This window comes from Alexandromys fortis, unplaced genomic scaffold (assembly GCF_014885135.2).
Source record: "Alexandromys fortis isolate MF-2015 unplaced genomic scaffold, M_Fortis_MF-2015_v1.1 scaffold_9, whole genome shotgun sequence".
NCBI lineage: Eukaryota > Metazoa > Chordata > Mammalia > Rodentia > Cricetidae > Alexandromys > Alexandromys fortis.
In genome coordinates, this window is record NW_026067892.1 from 17,544,526 (window position 1) to 17,554,343 (window position 9,818).

The 9,818-nt window shown below is 39.8% G+C and overlaps 1 protein-coding gene across 6 annotated transcripts in view; it reads right to left on the bottom strand.

Moving 5' to 3' along the window:
• The window catches only part of Herc4 (HECT and RLD domain containing E3 ubiquitin protein ligase 4), a 71,293-nt gene extending 62,268 nt beyond the window's left edge, over positions 1-9,025 (bottom strand). For 2 of the 6 annotated variants that reach the window (XM_050141021.1, XM_050141014.1), the window contains exons 1-3: positions 8,685-9,017; positions 7,230-7,260; positions 6,534-6,837 (exon numbers count right to left, since the gene is read on the bottom strand). In XM_050141021.1, coding sequence (XP_049996978.1) covers positions 6,534-6,759 — 226 coding nt within the window. In that variant the 5' untranslated portion in view covers positions 6,760-6,837; positions 7,230-7,260; positions 8,685-9,017. Of the gene's footprint in view, positions 1-2,980; positions 3,114-6,533; positions 6,838-7,229; positions 7,261-8,684 lie in introns of those variants that run through there. The other 4 variants (XR_007591448.1, XM_050141061.1, XM_050141040.1 and 1 more) reach the window with 4 other exon arrangements.
• Positions 9,026-9,818: the final 793 nt, after the last annotated feature.

The following is a 9,818-nucleotide window of genomic DNA, read 5'->3' on the forward strand; positions in this document are numbered from 1 at the left end:
CTAACTTGCCTATGGTCATCTGAGCTGGTGTGTCTCTAAAGCACTTTCCATTCTTTCCTGTAAGAGCACTGCATATATTTCCTGCCCATGTGCCATCTACCTCTCCTACACTCACCTTTAAGCCATGCTGTTTTATAAGGTTCTATTACGCATCTTCGTATTTCAGGACTTTCTGTGACAGGATCTAACCGTGAAGCCTTGACTAGCATAGAACTTCCAAAAGAGATCAGTTTGGACTCAACCTTGCAGCATTCCCGAGTCCTGGGTTACAGCCGTGAGCTGCCTTGCTCAGCTATTCTATATAAGCATTCATCTGTAAACGACACTGCTATGTATTTACGTGCAGTCCTGATTTGTGTCTAATTTTCCTTACTAGACTTTCAAATGACATGCATCATATTGTACGCAGAAGCCTATCAAATGAATGTATTCTGGAACTTTCATGTACAAACAACATTCTCGTGAGCATACATTTGTAAAATGAGCTACAACTGTGTTTAACATTCCACCCCACCCCTCAAGACAGGGTTTCTCTGTAGCTTTGGAGCCTGTCCCAGAACTAGTTCTTGTAGACCAGGCTGGCCTCGAACTCAAGAGATCTGCCTGCCTCTACCTCCCAAGTGTTAAGATTAAAGGCACGCAATACTACCCAGCCTGAATTTTTACCTTCTTATAGCTGCCAAATTTTCTACCAAGAATGTCTACTACTTTTGAAACCAGAAAAAATATGAAAAACTAAAATTGTATTTAAGAACTGAATGATAACAAAGGAAAAAAACATGAGTCTTGAGTATTAAGAAACAAAGAAGTGGCATATGGTTAACTGATAAGAGTGCTGGTCTAGTATATCATACATAAAACCCTGTGTCTATTTTAACACTTCAAAGCAATGACAAAAAGTAAGCATTGGTTTTTAATAATATGTGGAAAATGTGTTACTAAAGAGTCTTAAAAATGCAAAAATAAGCTGGGCAGTAATGGCGCATGCCTTTAATCCCAGCACTCGGGAGGCAGAGACATGCAGATCTCTGTGAGTTGGAGGCCAGCCTAGTCTACAGAACGGTTCAGAATAGGCTGTAAGGGTACACAGAGAGACCCTGTCTCAAAAAACCAAAAAGGAAAAATAAAACTATACCAAAAAAGAAAATACAAGACAGAAGAGTTAAGTCCAGGTAAATAAAAATGTAGAAGCACTAATGGTCAAGAAATTTCCCTTTTTTAACTATAACAAATTGGTTTTGATTTTGTTGACAAGAATCTATTTCTACATAACCCAGTCTGCCTTCCAATTCTTGATCTTTCTGCTGCAACTTCCCAGTGTTAAAATTAGAGGTAGATACCACTACATCTAGCAAATTTGTGTATACTGATTATACACAACACCATTTTCCTTGCATGTATTCTATGGACAAAGAGTTAAGTTTGCATATGGCTCCTTTACTTATTTCCTACACGATCCCACTCAAATAAACCCTTGTAGCAATGCTTAAGTACACCTGTATCAGAGTTTAAAACACATCTCAACATTCAATAATACACTTTATAGTTAGGAAGTCACTTTCATTTCTTCAAAATAATTTTTTAAATAGATGGAATTGTGAGATCATGCTATACTTATATAGCATACTGAGAACACTGGAAACCTAAGAATCCTTTAGAAGTCTCTAAGAATAGGTGTGGGATGGACTGGAGACATGGCTCAGTTTAAGACATGGCTGTTCTTCTAGAGGTCTGAGTACAATTCTCAGCAACCACACGGTGGCTCACAACCATCTATAAATGGGATCTGATGCCCTCATCTAGCATGCAGGCAGACACGCAAAGCACTCACACCAAAAAAGAAAAGAAAAAAAAAAAGGAATAGATGTGGTGGTGGTGCACATCTTTGACCCCAGACTTAGGAGGCAGAAGCAGGAAGATTTCTACTAAATTGGAGGACAGTCTATAAAATAAGCCCAGGCCAGTCAGAACAACATAATGAAACCCTGTCTCAAAAAAACACAACAAAAATCTCTGAGTAGATGATGCAAATTGATTCCCTAGGCTTGTCATTTTACAATGTTAACCATTGGTAACTACCCTTGAACTAGCTCTTATAGACCAGGCTGGTCTCGAACTCACAGAGATCCGTCTGCCTCTGCTTCGCAAGTGCTGGGGATTAAAGGCGTGCACCACCATCGCCACCATCGCCCGGCCAGCATTGGTAACTACCCAAACTATGAAACTGAAGTCTACCATGCGCCCCCCTTTTTTTGCTAATGGAAACAGTATTTTGGTTTTTCATTTTCTATTTTTAAGGGGGGGTCTTGAAGCCTCTAACTAATGATCCTCCTGCCTCAACCTTCTGAGTGTTGTATTAAGGGCCAATCATCTAAGCACAGTAATAAACCAAACACAAAGAAAATACTGAAAGAAGCCAACTGTGCCTTTTTTTTTCAAGAATTGTTTATATAACACAAGCAAAGCAACGCATCCCAAAGACAGAGAGCCTTGATACAACTTAAAATTATCTTGTTCTAATGCTAGGCATTCAATCAGCCCTACTACAGACTTCTGATAGACCAGCACAGCAGTCAAGACAATAAAGGAATATATGATAAAATAGAAACAAGAAAAGTAAGCTTTGTCTGTCTAAATATTCTTACACTGGGGCAGAGTTGAGTGTCAGTGTTTGCTTCTCGTGAATGAGGTCCTATGTTGGATCTACAGAATAACTCCCCTCCAAAAGAAAACTGTTCACACTACACAGTGGTATAATGCAATCATCTTGGTAAAATACTGATTTATTTCAAGAGGCCATCAAATAGAATGGCAAAAAAAAAATCTGAATTAGTACCTGGTCTGCCTCAAAGAGATCTTATTGTAAATAACACTAAACACAAGCACAACTTAGTGAATACAGTAGGAGACCTGTAGGCTTAAGCTTTCAGAGTCAGTTACAGCTGCTCACCAGTCTCCTGCTGTTTGACAAGTTACTTACCAACTTGTGCTGCCATTTCTCCGAAAACTTATCCCCTAAGATGAGGATAATTCTTGCAATTTGTGTCACAAGCATTTTGAAAGGAACCATGAGTTATTGTGTAATGCTCTTGAAATTCCTCAGATGTGGGGTCCTACACAAAGTAAAGTATTATTATACATCTCTCTAACAGCAACTGTTTGCATTATGACTTTTCCCCTACACTTGAAACTGAGACTCCTGGGCACCGACCTTTCTCATAGTGCTCAAGGCCAAGCCTCACTTCCTGACCTAGGTAATTCTTTTTTCCAAGTCATTTATCATCTACATCTTTCTCTTGCTTAGAAGGTATTATGAAAATTAAGACTTACAAAACCCAGTGAGCTTCAATCTTGAATGTTTTAACAAAGTAAGAAATATGTGGGACAATCTGGTACTTCTAATCTGCAAAAATAATTTACCATATTTACATATTTCCTACACTATTTTTAAAACTCTAGATGTATATAAAAGGACATTTCATTTATAGATTTATGTTTTATGAACAGAAAGAATAGGTCAGAAAGTGAGGAATCAAGAGGGCAAGCAAGCAGCTACTGCTATGACCAAAATACTTTCACTGGAACATCGAACAGGAGACACTGCGGTGAGGCTCAAATGAGATAGTCCATATACTCCATTCCAAAGAACTTGGAAAGCCACAAAAAGCTACCAAAATGCTCTGCTTAACAGAATTATAACATTATTTACAATAATAAAATAGCTTAGTACTGCTTCTAACATGCAACAAGTACAAACAGACGTATACAACATACACGTAAAGTTTCTGCCAAGAGTAAAAAAACCTGTTAAGAAAAGTTTACTTTTAATAAATTACTTTTAAATCTCTTAAGAAAATCTAGAAGTATACAAATAAAACTAACAATTCATTAAAATGGACAGATATACCGAATAAATGTATTTACTTGTAAACTAAAAATTAGGAAATTGAGAAGCTAGCTTTAAAAAGTATCTAGAAGTTTCCATGTAGGAAAAACTACACGAAGGTGGAAGAGACACTCATTTTTCTAGCACTAACTCAGAGCTAGGAGTGAGGTCATACCTATGTGAGAGAACAGATATGGATATGGACTTAGCCTATTGCTCTTCGTATAACCAAAGTTAGAAAACATCTTATGATCCCTAAAATATCCAGAATGGAAAACTCTCCCAATAGGTTGCATGTCCAAACAAGTACACAACAAGGCCAACCCTAAAGTAAGCCATGTGCCTCAAGTAATTTATCCTCAGTGATGCTAAGCTCCATTCCTTTGCTACAATGTATTTATGGTTACAAACCCAGTCTATGTAAAGAAATAATTCTTAGTTTTTCTCTACTTTCTTTGAGACTTAAGTAAAGCTCTGAGGAAGGAATTGTCTATGACACAGACATAACCAGACAGTTCGATTAGCAAGACTATAAAACCAACTAAATAAGATCTAACAATTCCTTAGGTCTAAACTCAACCCTCAAATTCAACAATTCATAAAAGGGGCAGGGAACGGACATTTTTAAAACACTGAACTAGTCCAAAGAAAAATAATTAGTTAAAACATTATTAAAATTTACCACTTGTGTATTTTAAACCAAAAAAAAAAAAAAAAGAAAAGAAAAAAGAAAAAGAGGTTGAAAACTGGAATCCTATCATAGCAATCAAACCTCTTTGAATTTCTGTGTTTTTCTCTCTCTGCAGCCTGGTTACTCTTCAAAATACCAGAGAACTAGGACTTTTGCTTAGGCTCAGAGCCCCCCCCCCCAGTCCCCTTTATAAAAGCAATTCTAGCTCCAGACTGATTTTGTGGCTATTATGTGACTACTGACAGAATTTAATTTAAACCTTTATTTCTTTAATTCAATCCCACAATATCTTTCTCATTATTTAAATTTCCTAGGCTTGAAATATAAAGCAGACAGACAAATTTCAATATTCTTTAGTTATTTCATTTACATATGTCTGAACTCCCAACTCTAGCGCTAAATCTCTGGAAACAACGCTCTCCCCCTCCCCCCATCGTCTATTTTATATGCCATGGACATCAATGAGCTCATCTCAAAGGGGAAGCACATTCTTCAACTTTGTATTACTAAACAGTTTCCGGGATAAATTCACAGGAAGACAGAGATGTCACAATACAACCATCACAGAGTCAACAATATCAAAAAGCATCTGGCTTTCCCTAAACTTCATCTGTGCAGTTTAAGTTACTCTTCTCATCGGTGTATGTATTTACCCTTGTTCTGAACACCAAGCATGGGTTAGTAACATTTAAAATTTCTAAACCTCAGTAAGTTACAACGAGCGTGCTGGCAATTACATCTAGTAAGTAATCCAATACCATAGAAATCTCAACTTGAGGCAGCATTTTCCACACTAAGCAAAATGTACAGATAGTAAATAACCACCCACAACCACCTCAATGCACAAGAGATTATGAAAATCTGTAAGATTCTGTAAGATGCTTTTGTAAAGTATAATACAAGAAAACTATCATTTACTTTGAGTTTTACAATCATTAGACCCATTGTATTAAGGAATCGTTCTCATTCACTCAATAAAACCAAGTTACATACTATGTATGCCTCAAGAAAAGGGATTAAGATCCTACTCACAAAGATTAAAGCCTCCAGGATCTCCAAATTACGAGTGAAGTATAGCAATGGCGGTGAGATGATATGACAGACACTTCAATTTAATGCCTGAGTTTTTATACCCACATTTATCTCTTAAAAACAGACTACAAAAAAATTATAAATGAGCTGATAGAGAAAAAGGATTGTCATAGGGAATCCCTAAGGGTCTTACTGTGACACCAGGTACAGCAGCAGTCTCCCCTGAACCTACTAAACAAGCCCGTCAAAATGTGTTGATACCAAGTAAATACAACATCCAGGAAAGCAGAACAAGACTTGTGACTAAATGCTTTCAATTCTCATTACCTGTTAAAGTATTTTACATTTTGCTTAGATTCCTCTACAGAGTCAGACCAGCTCACATTCACACTCTTTCAAAGCTGGCACTGGTGTGAAAGCAGAAAATATAGGAGACTAAACAGTCTGTCTAACTAGCAAAACAAATTACATATCTAAAGTATAACAGGAAATAAATGGAAGAATTAAGATATAATTTAAGCAAGTAAACAAAAGTAAAAGTTTTTACTATACCCCCCTCAGGTGTACAGAAACCCTATAGAGCAAATTAAAAATTCACAATATGTTCAAGGTAGATGACTTATTAAAGAATTTGATGTCTTTATATTTTGTAAAAAAACCATACACTGAAGGCTAGTTTTTGTTGTTATTGTTGCTATTCAACCATCATCAATTAGGGTCATACTAAAAGTAATAGTAACAAAAGAGAAAAAAAACCTAAAGAACTAAGAAGGGTGCAAAGGTCAAGAATGTTTAATTCTTACTTTGCTTTTAAAACTTGGTGGGCTGCAAATTTTATATTTATATTTATATACAGGTCATATAAAGCATCATTTCAAATATAAAATGGTACCAGTTGTTAGAGCTAGAGTATATTTAACTTACCTGGTTTCTTCCTTGACTTCTCATGACCCAGCTGCCCTAGATCATTACATCCACATGTGTACACAGTTCCGTCATCCAGGACAAATACAGTATGTCTGAGTCCACATCCTACATCGCGGACCTTTTTATTTACAAAAAAGTCACTTTTTCTGGGCTCAAGTACAATTTCTTCATCAATTCCACCCAGACCTAGCTGTCCATACGATGCATTTCCCCAGCACAACATGCTTGTAAGGACCTTGGTCTTCCAGCTTCGATACACAAGTCCCTTCGGTAACACTGGGAACTTGGAGGTGCCTGACGTCTGAGGAGACAAAGTGCACAGGACTTCAAAGGAAGAATGATGTATAACTGCTCTTTCATCAGTGTTAAGCTACGATGAGGATCGCAATTGTTAAATATTTCAAATACGCCTGTTATTAGTTCTTTCATTTTTAAAGCACCATATGCAAATGTTTCGGAAATGACATCACTTTCTACGGTTCTTCACAAAACTTGAACCAGGAACTGGTTTTGACTTTGTTATATAACTTAGTAAGAAGAACTCTGATGAAATTAGGTTTTTTCTTTAAACAAGATTAATGAGAACAGTAAATGAGGCATGTGTCCAATACTCAAACAAGACACCAGTCAACTTCAGGAACATAACCTCACAGTCCCCCTCAACTCAAAAGAATTCAATAGTCTGATACCTACCTCCACATCAACAGAAAGCTGAAGTTCTGATCTGTAACAGAAATTAAGCCAATAATGAAACTTAAAAAAAAAAACTGTCACAATTTGACTATATACTTTATTAATGGCTACACACAAAATTAGAATCTATCAAGTCATAATTTTAAAACTCCATTTTACAAGTCAAAATATTAGCACCAAACCCTCTCTACTAATTTAATTTTAAAACTAAATCGATGTGATTATAATACATAAAAATACTCAGCTTAAATATCAAGAGTCTCCCAATTCAATTTTTTTTTATTATGAATGGTTCCTATAAGTAAAACAAAATTCTCCTTCAGTAATCTTTGTGTGTACTTCTAGGACAATTACTTAAAGATTAAAAACTGTCAACAATGCCAGAACTATTATTTTGGTTTTTTTTTTTTTTCAAAATAGGAATGGGGTTGAGGGACTGTGAGGCACCAACAGTTTAATAGAGAAATCTATATAACTTCTTCACTTGAAAGACTACATGAGGAGCTGAGAGGCCTCTCAGAGGTTAAGGGCACTGGCTGCTCTTTTAAAGGAACCGGATTCAATTCCAGCACCCACTTCGCTGCTCGGTCCTGTCTGTGTGTGACTAGTCCCAGGGAATCCTACGCCCTCTTCTGGCCTCCACCAGCACCAGACGCACACATGGTGCACAAACATCTAAGCAAAATATCCATAAACATTATAAAACACACACACACACAAGACACGAGCCTTTCTCATATAAACCTCCACATTTTAAAAAATATATATAATGCATTATTAAGTAGCACCCTTAAGTGGAAGTTACTCTTATCCTTGCTGTCCAAAGTCACCTAAATTCCTTACACTGAATCTGAGGTTTCAAAACACAATTTTCTGCATTTATTATTTAGAAAGTGCTGACACTGTCCCACTACACTCGCATAACCAGACATTTGATTTCATCCCTTTGGGACACCAAAACTCGAAAGTTTCAGAGAGTTCTGCATTGTCTTTCCGTATCTTATTTTATTTTTAAGGCTAGAGGAAGGCAGAAACATTTCTCCGATTTCAGCGCGCTTCGTTTGGGTACCCTTTCTTTTTTTCCTCCAGAAGTCAGAACGAAGATCTGGAAAGGCGTTCTCTCGCCAGCAACAGGTAGGAGAAGGGGAAGGAGTTTCGTTTCCTTTCCCCGACCGTGTACCACGATCAGCTCACGCGGCCCCGGGATGGGGAAAGAGGAGAGGTCCACATACACCCTACCTCCTCGCGTGTCCACCAGCCGAACTCCCGCGGCCACCGGCACCGTCCCACCGGGCTCGGGCCCCGCGGCCTCGGCCCCGGGGAGGGCCCTTCCCCCGAGGGAGGTGCAACACCCCGGCCCCGGCGAGCTCGGGGACCGCTAGCGCCCTCCGCCGAGGCCCCAGCCGAGCCCACCTCCGTCACACTACCCCGAACCCATGGGGGGCAACGACTCACCCGGCCCCTCGGGGCAGGGAGAGCCCCAGGCGATGGAGGACGGCTGGCTCTCCGGCTTCTGAGATCTTCCTCCGTCAGGCGGCTGCGGCAGTGACCACGACGCCTCCTTCGGGATCCCGGCCGCCGCTCCGCTGGCTCGGCTTGCCCGGCTCGCTCCCTCCCTCTCTCGTGTGAAACTTTCCCAGGTTCCTCAGAAAAAAGCCGCCGCCGCCAGCGCTCTCCGGACCGAGAGACAGCCGTCAGCGACCCGGATGGAGCGGGAGGGGAAGGGCTGCTGGCGAACAGGGCGGAGAGCACGAGGGGTGGAGAGAGCCGAGGGAGAGGCTGGCGACAAGGGAGAGGGGCGGTGGTTTCGCTGGGGATGGGGATGAGGGGGGGGAGGGGCCGGCCGGAAGTCAGTCGCCGCGCCTGCGCAGCCCTGCCCGCTTCCCTGGCCGCGCGCCTGCGCGGAAGCTCTCCCAGGGTTCGTCGGACCCAGGCGCCTTCGCGGTGTTTTGCTAGAGGCGAATGGAGGATGAGGACTGCGAGCTATCAGTGTATTTTCTTTTTTTTTTTTTTGTCGGTGGGTTTTTAACAGTGCTTCGGCGTTCACAAGGGCGGCTTAAGGAAATTTTCTTTGTCTTAAGGAAATTTGGTTTGTCTCTCTACTTAATAGGTTTTAGCCTTCTCGTAAATTTGATTCCACCTTTCCTAAGGAGATTTTGAAGTAGCAGGTGAAACAATCGCAAAAATTAGAAAAGCGATAGCTCAGTGTAAACCCTTAAACCCACCTGAACTTAATCTGAACGTGTGTGAGGTATTGATAGCAATGGAGCAATGGCTTAGCCTAATCTTTGTCCAGGTTCCTGGAACAGTGTTGGCTCACATTTTTAGCTAACTCATTAGAAGATAAGGTTAAATTGCCCGGCCTCTTTCGCTCAGCAAAAAATAGAGCGTATGACTTCAGTTCCTGTTTCATGACAACGAAATCCAGATTTCATAGGCCAATATTAACATCGTTTTGATACCAAAGCCGTCTGTTATGTCTCAAAAAAAAAAAAAAAAAGAACCCAGTGAACGAATTGAAGGGCAAGTTCTTGGGACAAGAAAAAAAGATTTATTCGGTAAGACACTCAAGACCAAGCATGTGAAGTG